The following is a 13,544-nucleotide window of genomic DNA, read 5'->3' on the forward strand; positions in this document are numbered from 1 at the left end:
TACAGACTCCGCCCCCGTGTGTATATTTGCATACATGGACCGCCCCTTGTGCCTTATTTGCATAGCGTCCATCTATTCGCGCTCCGGCACCGCTGATTTGCATACAGGCCCCACCTCCTCGCCCTTATTTGCATCCAGGGGAGCGGCCCCGCCTCCCCGCCTAATCTGCATACAGGCCCCGCCTCCTGCGCCTCGTTCTGAGCCGGGCCCCGCCGGGGCGGGTCCCGGTGTCCCCGCGTGTCCCCGCGACCCCCGGGCCTTCCCCGCGACCCCCGGGCCGCCCCCGCGCCCGTCCCCGCCGCACCTGGGGGCCTGGGCGGCGCCGTCGGCGCAGACGAACTGGACGAAGTCCTTGAGCGAGTCCTGCCCGTGGTGGTAGCGGATGGTGGGGTGGGCGAAGTAGGGGCTCGACTGGGGCAGGAGGGACCCCGACGGGAAGTGCAGCGCCGAGGCCGTGGCCCGCGGGCTGCCTGCAGGGACCCTCAGCGCCAGCGCCGGCGGCCACGGGACCCCGGCGGCCACGGGGACCCACCCCCGGGCCGGACCGACCCCCGCCCGCCCGCCTGCCCGCGCCCAGGGACATCCCCCCGCCCCCGGCCCGCCCCGCCCAGGGTCACCCAGCAGCCCCCCGGGGCCACCCCGAGCAGCGGGGACGGGGCGGGGGGAGGTCGGGGTGGAGGGCCCGGGGGAAGGGGGTCCGGGGGTGTGGGGTCTCACCGGGGCGGACGCCGGCCAGGACGGGCAGGGGGTGGTGGCCGAAGGCCATGCGGGGCGCGGCCCCGTGCCCCGACAGGGCGCTGCAGAAATCCAACTTCCCCGACTTCTTCAGCGCCGCCGGGCCTGGGGGGGCCAGGGGGTCGGGGGGGGCAGCCGGACCCCAGCACCCCCACACCCTCCCCCCCGTCCCCAGACTTCTCCCCCGTGTGCCCCCAGACCCCCCGGCACTGACCAGCCCTCCCCGGTGTCCCCCCCGCGCCCCCACGGCTTCCCCGTTACCCCCCGCGTCCCCCTCGCCGTGTCCCTCCCAACGTCCCCTCGTCCCCCGCCTGCGGCCACATCTGTCCCCAGGAGCCCCCTCCGTGTCCCCCCCTTGTCCCCCCGGTGCGCTCGTGCCCCCCCGAGCCCCCCCCGTGTCTCACCCACCGGTGTCAACGTCCCCCCCCCAGGGCCCCTGGCTGCTGCCGGGGGCTGGGGACCGCCCCGGCCCGGGGTAGAAGACGTCGTCCCCGGGACCCTCCAGGTCCCCCTCGTCCAGCGCCTTGGGGCGCTTCGGGCCGCTGTGGGGACAGGGGTGTCACCTCCGGGCCCGGGAGTGTCACCCCACGAGCTGAGCAGGGGAGCCCAGGGGTCCCAGCCCCCCCCCCCCCGATAGGACCCAGGTGTCCGGAGGGGGAAGAGGGGATCCCTTGGGGTTCCCAGGTGATTGTGGGGTGCAAAAGAGAGCCCCCAAATCCCAGGGGTTTGGGTGTTCCAGGGGTTGAGGAGCCCGTGGGGGGGAACACCCCAAAATGGGGGGGTTGGGTGGGTGGTTAAACCCCAAATAGTGGGCGTAGGCAGGGTCTTGGGGGGGCAAGGGGGAACCCCCAGACCCCAAGGCTTGGGGTGTCCTGGGGAGGAGAATGCCCTGAAATGGGGGAGCCTGGATGGGGAAGCACCCCCAAATAGGGGCCCTGGAGGTCGCAGGGGGGTTGGGGGTCCCGGTACCTGGCAGTGGGGGGCCCCAGGGGCCGGCGGCCGAGGGCGACAGGGCTGATGTTGTAGTAGCCCCCCGGGCTCTCCAGGTCGGCCAGCGAGAAGTTGGGGCCCGACGCCGTGGCCACTGGGGCTGGGGGGACAGGGGGGACACGTGGGGGACCCACGCAGGGCCACCCCCCCCTTCCCCAGCCACCCCCGTGTCCCCCACCTCCCCGCAGCCTGTGTCCCCTCCGCTTCCCATCCCCCCCGTGCCACCCCCGTGTCCCCCCGGTGTCCCCCCCAGCCGGGACCCCCGTCCCGTGTCCCCACTTACTCTGGGACACCCTCACCAGCTCCGTCACGTTCCAGACACCCGACGTCACGAAGCAGTCCTGGAAGGTCAGGTGCCCTGGGGACAGGGGGACACGGGCGTGACTCGGGGGGGCATGGGGGTCACCGAGGACACGGGGGGGGGGACGTGGGGACAAAGTGCGAGGAGCGGAACTGGGGACACAGGAGTGACACGGGGGGGACGCAGAAGGCACAGGGGACACTGAGGGGACACTGAGGGGACACTGGGGACACCGCGGGGGGGCACTGACCGTTGGGCAGTGGTTTGATGTCCGCGTCTCCCTGCGGGTTTGAGCTGTCCGATTGTCCGGAATCTGGGGGTGGTTGGAGGGGGGGTGCGAAGAGACGGGGTCAGACCCGGACACGGGGATGTCCCCTGTCCCCTCCCCCGCTCCGCCATCGTGTCCCCCCCGACCCCGGGGACCCCGCGATGCCCCGGGGGAGGGAGGGGCAGCCCCGCCGCCGCTGCCGCCGCTGAAGGGCCCCTTGTTCCCGCGGGGTCGTTCGAGGTGGAGCGCCCGCCGGGACCTCGCCAGCGCCCGCAGCCCCACCGGGGGGGCCCCACCGGCCGCTCCCCCCCACCCCGGGCCCAGGCACGACCCAGGTGTGGGGGTGTCTCACCCCCCCCGCACCCCCGAGGGGACCCGGGTGGCCGCGCACCCCTCGGCCAGGTGATGGGGGGGGGGGGCACAGCCGGCGCTGGGGGGCGGGGGGGGGGGTCGGAGCTGGCAGGGGGCCGGGCCGGGGGGGGCCGGGGGCCGCCGTGGGGCCGGGCCGGGGGCCAGGAATGCGCTGGCCCCCCGCCAACGGGCAGCGCCAACAAAGCGCCCATTGTCTGTGCAGAGTGGGGGGGGCACCCGGACGCCTGGGTTGCCCCCCCCCCCCCACCCCGGTCCTGCCCGCCTGGGTCCCCCCCGGCATCCCCCCATCTGCCCCCCACACCTGGGAACCCCCCCCGGGACCCCCCTCCCATGCGAATGGGTGTCCCACCCCCCTGGGCCCCCCCAGCCCGGACGCCTCCGCCCCCCCCCCCCCCAGTGCCCCCGCGGGGGTCGGGGGGCTCTGTTTGTGTGTCCCCCCCCCCCCCCCCAACAGCAGGAGGGGACTGAGGCGTCCGAGAGGGGGAGGGGCAAGGGGACAGCCCCCCCCGTGCCCGTCCCGGTGGTGACCCCGCCGTGTCACCCGCGCGGGGGGGGTCAGGGGTCAGTGGGGCACGTGCGGGGGTCGCGACCTCGGCTGGGGGGTGGGGGGGGGCTTGTGGGGTGCGCGTGGGCGGGCGCGTGCCGGACCCCCCCCCATCACCCACCCCCACGCCGAGTCCTCCCTCAGCCCCCAGACCCCTCCAGACCCACTGGGGAGGGGGTCCCTGCACCCCATCCCACCTCACCCCCCCTGCCCCAGCGAACCCCCCCCCATGTCCCCCCAGCCCGCGGGGGGGGGGGCAGGTGCTGCTGGGCAGCTGCGCCCCGACCCCCCCGCGGGGTGACCCCCCCCGCACCTGCGTCCCCCACACCGAGGGAGGGGGAACAGCACCTGGGCAGCCCCGCAGCCCACCTGGAGCCCCCCGCCCCCCCAAAGACCCCCACGGCTGCACCCCGACCCCCCCAGACCCTCCTGCAGCCCCCACCTTGCCCTGTCCTCATGTCGTCCCCCCCCCCCCGCGTGTCCCCCCAAGGCTGTACAGCCCCCCCAGAGTGAGTCCGGACCCCCCCAGTGGGGAAGGGGACCCCGATGTCCCCACGCGTCCCCCCAGGGCACGTGGGGGGTGCGAGGGGCAGCTCGGGGGGGGCCAGGCCGGGGGGTCCCGGCAGCTGGGGGGGCTGTGGCGGTGGCTGGGGGAGGGGGGGGGGGGTGTGACACACCTTGGCACGGGGGTCCTGGCGCCCGGGCGGGGGGGTCCCCACAGCGCGAGGGTCCCGGCGCGGGGCCGTGGTGCCGCAGAGCGTTTCGGGTGCCAACAAGCGCCGCCATCTTACGCGCAAGGGGGGGTTGGCACCGAGCCCCCCCCGGCCCGCGGCAGCCAAAGGGCCCCCGGCGTGGGGAGGGGGCGGGGGGCGCGGGGGGGGCCGCCGGGGGGGGGGGGCCGGGGCTGCTCGCGGGGCCTCGTGCCGCGCACGGGGGCACGGTGCCAACCGGGGCCATTTTGGCGGCGCCGGGTGGGAGCCGCGTTTGGGGGATTTGAGCCCCGGCAGCTGGGCCGGGGGGGGAGCTGGGGGGGGTGCGGGGGGGGCTGGGGGGCACAGGGCCCCCCCGTGGGTTTGCTGGGTCTGGCGTGCAGGCGTGGAGGGGGGATTTGGGGAGGGGGGGTAGGACAGACACCCCCAAAGCGCCTCCTTCGCCCTCGGTACATGGGAAGGACCGAGGCAGCCGGGAGCGGCGGAGCGACCCCAAAACCGCTCGTTCCAGCCCCAAAATTCACCCTCAGCGCAGCAGGAGTGACGGGGGGGAGCAAGCGGCTGGGCTGGGGTCCCCCTGATCCACACACACGTGTGCCCCCCACCTCGGCTGCGCCCCGCACACGCGCGCGACCCCCCCCAGCCCCGCGTGCGGCCCCGGGACCCCCCCGGCACGAGGGGTGCGGGCGCTTTGCACGCCCACGGCACAGATCGGTGCCCGCGGCGCGGATCCCCGGTGCCCGGCCCGGCTCCGCGCCCATCCCGGTGCCAATCCCGGCGCCATCCCGGCCCCGCTCCCCGTGCCCATCCTGGCACGCGGGCTTGGCACGCGGCGCCGGGCGCGTGGCGCGTGCGTTGGCACTCGGCGCGGCTTTGTGCGAGCGAGGCCGGCCGGGGACGGCCCAGGTGGGGCCGGGGGTCCTGGGGGGGGGGCTCAGGGTGGCCGTGTAGACCCCCCCCAGTGAGGCACCAGGGTGGGCACCATCCCCAAAGCCGGGACTGAGGGGGCTCGGCGCCGTGTCCATCCCTGCAGCGGCCGCACTCACCTGGGCGCGTGGACGAAATACGCCAGGTACAGGTCGAGCTCCTTGATGGTGACGCCGATGTGGTGGGGCTGGACGCAGAGGCCGGGGCTGGCGCACTGGGGTGCCTTGGCCAGGCGCTCGCCGTCGGTGCTCTCCAGCGGGACGCCCTTGAAGAGGATGACCATCACCAGGTCCAGGCGCCACACCTTGTCGGCCTGGCGCAGGCAGTCGATGCGGCGGATCTTGCCCTTCTGGTCGGGGTTGGAGAGGACGCAGCACGGCGCCTTCTTGCCGGTGACGGACAGCACGAAGTCCTCGCGGCACTCGGGCCGGATGTCCTTGCGCAGTTTGGCCAGGAGGCGCGAGGCCCATTTCTGCTTGACCTCCGGCTTCTCGCCCAGCAGCTCGTCCTTGACGGCGCGTTCCTCCTCCTTGGACATCCGCTTCTCGTGCTTCTTGAAGTACTTGCGCTTGCGGGCCTGGAGGTTGAACCAGGTGTAGGAGAAGGCCCGGACGTGGGGCAGCAGCGCCTCGATGAAGGGGTGGAACTCATCCTGCACGGGAGGGCACAGGCGCGGGCTGGGGCGGCGGCCGTGGGGCGACCGCGGAGCCCCGGCAGGGACGGACCCACGCGGGGACCACCGCCGTTCCCATCCCCGTCCTCATCCTCTGGGGAGCGGCGATGTGGGATCTGGGGGACCCCGGGAGCCCCGTGGGGGACCCCGGGAGTCCCGGCCCTGCGGGGATGCGCCGGGTTCCCGGTGCCCGAGCGGCTCCCGGCCCTGCGGGGCTCCCGTGTGGCCGGAGCGGGGACGGCTGAGCCTGTCCCTGTGCCCGTCCCTGTCCCCGGTGTCATCACGGCACTGTCCCCAGTAGTGGCACAGCTCCGTGTCCGGTGCCACCACCACAGTCTCATCCCCGGTGTCACCGCAGCCCCGTTCCCGGTGCTGCTGCAACCGCGTCCCCAGTACTGCCACAGCCCTATCCCCGGTGTCACCACAGCCCCGACCCTGCTGCCGGCGCAGCCCCATCCCTGGTGTCACCGCAGTCTCGTCCACAGTGCCAGCACAGCCCCGTCCCCCGTGTCACCACAACCCCATGCCCGGTACCAGCACAGCCTCATCCCCGGTGTCACCACAACCCCGTCTCCGGGACTACCACAGCCCGGTCCCCCGTGTCACCAGAGCCCCGTCCCTCCCCGCTCGTCCCCACCCGCCTCCCGCTGACACTCCCGCTGCCGTCGGGGCTCGGCCGCCCCGGTCCCCATCCCCAGCGCCGTTCCCTGCTGCCAACCCCATCCCCGCTGCCACCGATCTCCGTCCCCAGCAGTCCCCGGTGCCACCTCCGTCTCCTGTCTCGACCGCCAGCGCCTCCGCTCCCCATCACTTCTCCCCTCTCCCCGGCCCCATCCCGGCCGCTGTCGCAGTCCCCGGTGCCACCAGTGCCTGCCCCCGGTACCCGGCCCGGCCCCGCCGCTCCCAGCCCGGCCCGTCCCGTCCCGTCCGTACCATCGCGGCGGCTCATCCCGGCCGTAGGCAGCTGCCAGTCGGGCCCCGGCGGGGCAGAACCGGGGGCAACAGATGGGGACGGGGGGCGCAAACGGCGTGGAGGGGAAGGGGTTAACGGGGACTACCGGGAAAGGGGAGGGGGCGGGCCCGGGGGTGCGGACCCTGCAGGGGGAACGCTCAGGTACCGGGGATCCCGGTTACCGGGGGATGGAGGAGCGGGGATCCCGGCTGGCGGGACAGCGCAGCTGCCGAGGGATCCCGGTTACCGGGCGATGGGGGATCCCGGTGCGGGGGGGACCCTACCGGGGGGGGGGGGGGGGGTAGGGGCGGGACCCCGCTGCGGGGGCGGCTGTCGGGGGTCCCTGCCGGTGTGTGTGTGTGTGTGTGTGTGCGGGCAGGGGGTCCCGGTTTCGGGGGGGGGGGTGTCGCTATCGGGGGGTCCCGGAGCCGCCGCCGCCGCGGGCGCGGAGCGCGCGGAGCCGCCGCGGCCCCTTTTTGGCACCGGGATCGGCGCGGCCGCAGCCAATGGGAGCGCAGCGCGCGGGGGGAGCGGCCTCGCCATTGGCCAGCGAGGAGCGGGGCGTGGCCCGGGGGGCGTGGTTTGGCGAGAAGGGGGCGTGGCCCGAGGTGGGGGGGGGGGGCCGAGTGTGCCCCGCGTGTGCCCCGCGCGCGCCCCCGCGTGTGCAACGCGCGTGCAACGGGGGGACCCCGGGGGGGGGGGAGGGGAGGCGGGCAGGGGAAGTGGCTGAGCCCACCGGGGGGCTTCGCCAAAACCTCGCGATTTCACCCCAAAAACCCCACGCGCTGGATGGAGGAAGCGCGGGGGTGGGGGGGGGGGGGGTTCCTGTTGCGGCCCCTCGTGCAAAAACCCTCGTGCAAAAGGGTCGAGCGAGGACGGCTCTGGGTGGTGGTGGTGGGGGGGTTCCCAAGGGTCCCGCTCTCCCCTCCCGCAGCCCCGCCGCCCCCGTCACCGGCGCGGGAAGGCCCCGGATTTGGCCGCTCGCCCCAGCCCCGTGGCGGCCCCAGCACGGAATGGCCCAAACCCGACGTTTCTGCCCCCAAAATCCCGGACGCGGCACTCGGAGCCAACGCTTTTTCCCCCTTCCCAACCCCCCCGGTAATTAAATCCCTCTGTGCAAAGGAAAGAAACCAAAATTTGGGCGTTTCGGCAGCGGGGCTGGGCAGCGGCTCTCGCCCAGCCCCAAACCTCGCGGTTTTCAACCCAAAGCCGCAGCGGGGAGGTTTTCCTGGGGGGGGCTGAGGACGGTGGTTGGGCCCCCCTGCCCCAGGATCCCTCCCTGCTGGCCCTACAGGACCCCAGCGGCCAGGCCCAGCAGCATCCGCTTGGCACAGGGTGGCCTTTGGGACACCTGAGACCCCTCCCGGACACCTGAGTGCCCACCCAGGGAGGGCATCGCGGGAGCCAGGCTGGCTCAGGTGGACGGCGGTCAGCGGCCTCGATACCTCAGTCCCCACCAAAACCCTGGCACAGACAAAGAGCCACCGGCTCCGGCGACACCGCCCGGACACTCGGTCTCCTCCCCAACGCCTGGGACCCCTCCCGGACGCCTGAGACCCCTCCCCACCCCTGGCCGGAGCAGCAAGGGCAGCCACGGAAGGACCTGGAGGCTCAGGCCCAGGGCCGTGCGCGGCCAGCGCGGTCGGTGCCCGGGCCGGGGTCCCGGGGCGGGCGCGGGGGTCGGTGCCGAGGCGGGGTCCGGCGGCAGTGCCGCGATGCCGCGGAGCTGCCATTGGCTGCGCCGGCCCCGCATTGAGCCGCAGTCTCGGGCGAAGCCACGTCGCCGCGTCCGCAGCTGCGAGCGCCCGGCAAAGCGCCAGCGCGGCGGCAGGGGGGGCGGCGCCGGATCGGGAGGGAAAAGCCCAGAAAAAACAGAAAAGAGGGAAAAAAAGACAAAAAAAAAAAAAAAGAAGAAGAAAAAAAAAAAGAAGAAAAAAAAAAAAAACCACAACCAAACCAACCAACCCCCCCCTCGCCCCCCCCCCCCCCCCCGCCCCGGCAGCGCCCGCCCTCCCGCGCCGCTGCCAGCTCCCCCCCGGCCCTCGGCTTCGCCGCGAGAGAAAACAGCCCGAAACAGCCGGAATTGCCGCCAAAAATCCCCCCGGCGGCCCCTGACGCCGCTGCCAAGACCCTCCCGTGTGTGGGGAGGGGGGGAGGAGGGCAGCCGAGGGGGGTGGGAGCGACTGAGGGGTGTCCTGGACCCCCGTGCGGGGAGGGAGGGGGGCCCACGAGGGACCCCGGTGTCCGGGGGGGACCTTGGCGTCCAGGTGGCCTCGGAGAGAACATGCCGGATGGTTCTGGCAGGGGACCAGGCAGCTGAGAAGGGGAGACCCGGGCGTTTGGGGGGCACCCTGGCATTGGCAGGGGACTCTGGCATCGGAGGGGGTTCGTGGCATTCAGAGGGGGGGCCCTGGCATTCGCGGGGGGGGGCCCGGGCTGCGCAGAGGAAGCGCCCGCCCGGCCCTGCCCGCAGCCACGTGGAGCATCCAGGCGTCCGGGCGGCTCGAGGGGAACCCGGGCATCCGCCCCCCCCCCCCGCTTCCCCACGCTCCGAACCGGGACCCCGACATCCGGGCCGTGCCGGGGGGGGGGGGGGGTCCCGGGCGGCTCCGCGGGGGGAGCGGCGGCGGCTGCAGGCGGTGCCGCAGCACGCGGGGCCGATCGATGCGGTTTGGCACCGCTGGACCGCGGCGTCCGGGCGTTCCCCCGCCCCCCCCCCGGCCCCGCTCCCTCCCCAGCGCGGACCCCGCGGCCCGGCCCCCCCCCGTGGCCTCGTGCCAGCCCGGGCCGGGGGGGCCCCGCGGTGCTGCGGCGTCCAAGAAAGCTTTTTGTGGCCCATCAATAATTCAGGGCCCCCCCGGCCCGGCCAAGGGCTCCTCCATTATTGATGCCGCCGGCGACCGTGGGGGACACGGGGGAAACACGGGGGGAACACGGGGGGACACGGGGGGACACGGGGGGGGGGGGGGGGGGGCTCAGCCGAGCACGGGGGTGCGGCAGCGCCGGGCGTGCGCTCACGCAAAGCCACCCGCGCGTGTGCAGGGGTCACACGCGTCCCCCCCGGCGTGCCCCCCACGCGTGTCACCCGCCACGAGGGGGGGGGGGGTGGTGCCTCCCCCTGCCCCGATTGCATCAGCCGCGGCGCGGGGGGCACCGGGCCCTGGCGAGCGGCTCGGACGCGCCACACGCGTGTGTCACACCTGGGGCGGCCGCGCACACGGCGGGGCTGCCACGTGTGCACGGCGAAACGTGTGCCACGCGTGGGCTGCCAGCCCGGGGACACGCGTGTGCCGCCTCTGTCCTCGTCACACCTGTGCCCCGGCCCTCGCGTGTCGCGCCCATCACACGCGCGTGTCACACCCGGGCCCTTTCGTGCGTGCGTGTCACGCCCGTGCCCTGTCACACGTGTGTCACACCTGGGCCCTTTCGCAGACGCGCGTGTCACACCTGTGCCACTCCTGCACCGCAGCCGAGGGACAGTGACCCGCTTGGCTGTCACCCCCGGCGGCCACCGGGGCAGCGGCAGAGGGCCGGGAGTGTCCCTGCCCCGCGGGTCACCCAGGTGGTGACAGCAGCGGTGATGCTGGGGGGGTGCCCGTGACCGGCGTCCCCCGGGGGGGGCTCTGTGCGGCGGGGAGGGGGCACGGGAGGACCCCGAGGGACGTGGAGGGGACCCTCGGGGACGTGGGAGGGATGCCGAGGGACGCAGAGGGACCCTGAGGGGAACACGGGAGGACCCTGAGAGACACGGAGGGGACATGAGGGGGACACGGAGAGGATGCGGGGGGATCGTGGCCCAGCGAGCAGCCGTGGCACCGCCAGCCAGAGCCTGGGGCTTCCCCGTGGAGGCCACATCCGCTGCCAGGGACACCAAGGGACAGCAGGGGACAGCAGGGGACACCAGCCCATGCCCGGTTGTCCCAAGGCCGTGACACCTCCCACTCCGGGCGCTCCCGGGTGCAACCCAGCGCCCAAAATCCACCGGTGGCACCGGCCCAAAACCGCCCCGAAACGGCTGCGGGAGGGAAAAGGGCGGCACGAGGGGAGCACACGCGTGTGCCAGGCACGAGGCCGGGGGTTCGGGGCACACGCGTGTGCGCTGGCACGGGCTGGCGGGTGCGGGCAGGGGCACACGCGTGTGCGCTGGCGTGTCGCTGGCGCGTGCACACGCGTGTGCGGGGCGGGGCGCCGAAGCTGCGAGAAGCGCCGCTGGGCCGCCGGCCCAGACGCAACCGGCCGCCAAAACCGCCCCGAAAAGCGGGAGAAAAGGGCAACGCTGGGAAGGGAAGGGGGGTGGGGGCCGGGCCGCCCCGCAAACCGCGCTGGGGGGGGACACCCGGGGGCAGCCCGGGACAGCGCGGGGTGGGCAGGGACCCCTCTAGGGTGCCGGAGCCCCCGAGTTGTGCCCTCCCCGGTGTCGCTCCTCCCCGCGCGCCCCCCACCAGAAAGCGGAGTCACGGCCCCTCCACCCCGACCCCACGGCCCGCCGCGACCCCCCCCACGGCCCCCCCAGAACGAGCGTCCCCCACCCTTGGTGGCCCTCGCGGGGTTTCGCCCTCGTCCAGCCCCCGAGGTCGCCCCCCCGGGGCCTCCCGGCCGCGCTCGGACGAACCCCGGCGCCACAGCCCCGCTCCGGGGCCGGGGTCCCGCCCGTCCCGGCGGTGCCGGGGACGCGAAACCCCCCGTGGCACCGGCGGCCCCGTCCCGGGGGTCCCGCACGGAACCCCGGCGGCAACGGGGCTCCGCGGCGTCTCCGGCCCGAGCGTCCCGCGGCTCAGATCCGCTCCGCACCGAGGCAGAACCGGGAGCCCCCGCTCCGAGGAGCCGAGCGGGGCCGCTCCGGGACGGCAGCCCGGGACCAGCCCGATCCCGGTCTCCGCAGCCGCCGCTGCCCCGGGAGGCACCGGCGACCACGAAGGGGTCGCACCCCCGCCCGTTACACCCCGTTTTTGGGGGGGCAGCAGCGAATCGCGGCCCGCAGCAAAGGGCGCCTGTTCTTCCCCCCCCCCCCCCCCCCCCCCCCCCCCGCCCCTCCGGGCCCCCCTACCCCCGCCGTTACCGGACGCCTCCCGGTCCCGGCCCCCCCGGCCCGGCCGTACCTGGGTGAGGCAGTACGGGGAGTACATGGCGGCGGTGTCAGCCGCGGCGGGGCATGGCGGGGGGCTCCGGGGGTCCGGGGGGTGCCGGGGGGTCCCGGGGGTCCCGGTGCCGGCGGCGCGCGGGGAAAGTTTTGCCCGAAGTTGGCGCCCGCCGCACTTTTGCCGCGGGAAGCGCGCGCCGGCCACGCCCACCGGAGAGGCCACGCCCACCATGGGACACGCCCCGATAGCCGAGGACACGCCCAGTGCGGGATTGGCACCGCCCATTGTCCCAGAGGCCACGCCCAGGACGGGATGGAGCGTGGGGGACACGCGGGGACACGGGGGGACACGGGGAGGACACAGGGGGACACGGGGGGACACGGCGGGACTCACAGGAGGACATGGGGGACACGGGGGGACACGGGGAGGACACGGGGGAACAGGGGGGGACACGGGGGGACACGGCGAGGACACGGGGGGACACGGGGAGGGACACGGGGGGACACGGGGAGACACGGGGGGGACACGCAGGGACACGGGGGGACTCACAGGAGGACATGGGGGGACACGGGGGGACACGGGGAGGACACGGGGAGGGATACGGGGAGACACGCAGGGACACGGGGGGACTCACAGGAGGGCGTGGGGGACACGGGGGATGGGGACACGTGGGGAGACACGGGGACACGGGGAACGGGGGGGACACGAGGGACATATGGGGGGACATGGGGTGGCCGCCGCCCCCTCTGCGCCCCCTCCCAGCATCGCTGTGATCCCACAGGGCCGCGGGAGCCGCTGTGGGTCCCCACGGGTGACAGCGACAGCGGCGGTGGCAGCGCTGGAGGTGGCACAGGGCAGTGGCCGCCGTGGTGGCCACGGCCTGACGATGGCAGCGCCGGTGACAGTGGCAGTGCCAAGACAATGACAGGTCCGGTGCCAGCGCCAGCGACTGTGTCGTGACAGTGACAGAGTCAATGACAGCCACGGGGACAGCGCCGTGGGGTGGGGACAGTGCCAGTGCCACGGTGGTGCGGGTGACACTGGCGGTGACACGGTGATGGCAGTGCCACGGTGATGGCAGTGGTGGTGACAGTGCCACGGCGGTGCGGGTGACACCGGCGGTGACAGTGACAGGGCGATGGCAGCGACAGTGCCACGGCGGTGCGGGTGACACTGGCACTGACACGGCGATGGCAGTGACAGTGACAGTGGCGATGGCAGCGGCGGTGACGGCGGAGCCTCATCTGTCATTCCGGCTGCGGCCGCGTCCCTCCGCCATCTGTCACCACCCGGTGCCAGCGCTGGCACCGCCGCCGCCGCCACTGTCACCCCTTCGCTGCCGGAGCCTCCGCCGCCCCCGGCGCCGCGGGGTGGCCCGAGGGGACGCGGTTTGGGCCACCGGGGGACCCCGCGAGCGTGTCCCAGCCCCCCCCCCCCCCCCCCCGCGCCCCCCGTGTCCCCCGTGGGTGGCACGGCTGTGTCCCTCGCCGCGCTGGGCTGGTGCCACGGCGGGGGGGTGGCACTGTCACCCTGCGGGGGACACGGGGGACACGGGCGGACCAAGCCCCCGCCCCGCCCGGTACGGGGAGGGGACAGCGGGGACAAGGTGGGCAGAGGGGACCCGAGTCCTCGCGCGTGTCGCCGGCGTGCGTGTGTCGCGCAGGGCCCGCCGAGCCCCCCGTGTCCCCCCCGTGTCCCCACCAGCTGCTCGGGGACCCCCCGCGCCAGATGTGCCGCTGTCACCGGCTGCGGCTGCAGATGGAGCCGAGCGCGGGGCGGCGGGGGGGGGGACACGGCGGTGCCCACGGGGGTCGCGACGCACGCCACGACATGCGGAGCCGCGCCTCGACATGTCGCGACACGCTTTTGGCACCTTGCGATGGGCAGCGACACTGCAGGGGGTCACCTGCCAGCCCCGGGGACGAGCGGGAGGGGACAGAGGTGGCCCGGGGGGGGGACCCTGGGCTAAACCCGGCTGTGGGGCGATGCCC

The 13,544-nt window shown here is 74.9% G+C and overlaps 2 protein-coding genes across 5 annotated transcripts in view; both read right to left on the reverse strand.

The window, feature by feature from the left end:
* Positions 1-32, reverse strand: part of ACP5 (acid phosphatase 5, tartrate resistant) — a 3,995-nt gene extending 3,963 nt beyond the window's left edge. The window contains exon 1 of the mRNA XM_048289801.1: positions 8-32. Within this exon, the coding sequence (XP_048145758.1) occupies positions 8-32 (25 nt within the window). The remainder of the gene's footprint in view (positions 1-7) is intronic.
* On the reverse strand, positions 7-11,707 carry NFIX (nuclear factor I X). Of its 4 annotated transcripts, none has more exons than XM_048289844.1 (8): positions 11,572-11,707; positions 4,970-5,499; positions 2,277-2,341; positions 2,009-2,083; positions 1,705-1,825; positions 1,144-1,277; positions 718-840; positions 7-470 (listed from the first exon to the last, which is right to left on the reverse strand). In XM_048289844.1, exons 1-8 carry the CDS (start codon positions 11,596-11,598, stop codon positions 73-75), a joined length of 1,473 nt encoding a protein of 490 aa, XP_048145801.1. In that variant the 5' UTR covers positions 11,599-11,707; the 3' UTR covers positions 7-72. The 4 variants fall into 4 exon arrangements, with proteins under 4 accessions (XP_048145801.1, XP_048145802.1, XP_048145803.1 ...); XM_048289845.1 differs by lacking the exon at positions 11,572-11,707 and adding an exon at positions 6,454-6,763 and having other exon boundaries at positions 2,277-2,343; positions 4,972-5,499; XM_048289847.1 differs by having other exon boundaries at positions 64-363; positions 2,277-2,343; positions 4,972-5,499; positions 11,572-11,684.
* Positions 11,708-13,544: the final 1,837 nt, after the last annotated feature.

Source organism: Corvus hawaiiensis, chromosome 32, assembly GCF_020740725.1.
Source record: "Corvus hawaiiensis isolate bCorHaw1 chromosome 32, bCorHaw1.pri.cur, whole genome shotgun sequence".
NCBI classification, from domain to species: Eukaryota; Metazoa; Chordata; class Aves; order Passeriformes; family Corvidae; genus Corvus; species Corvus hawaiiensis.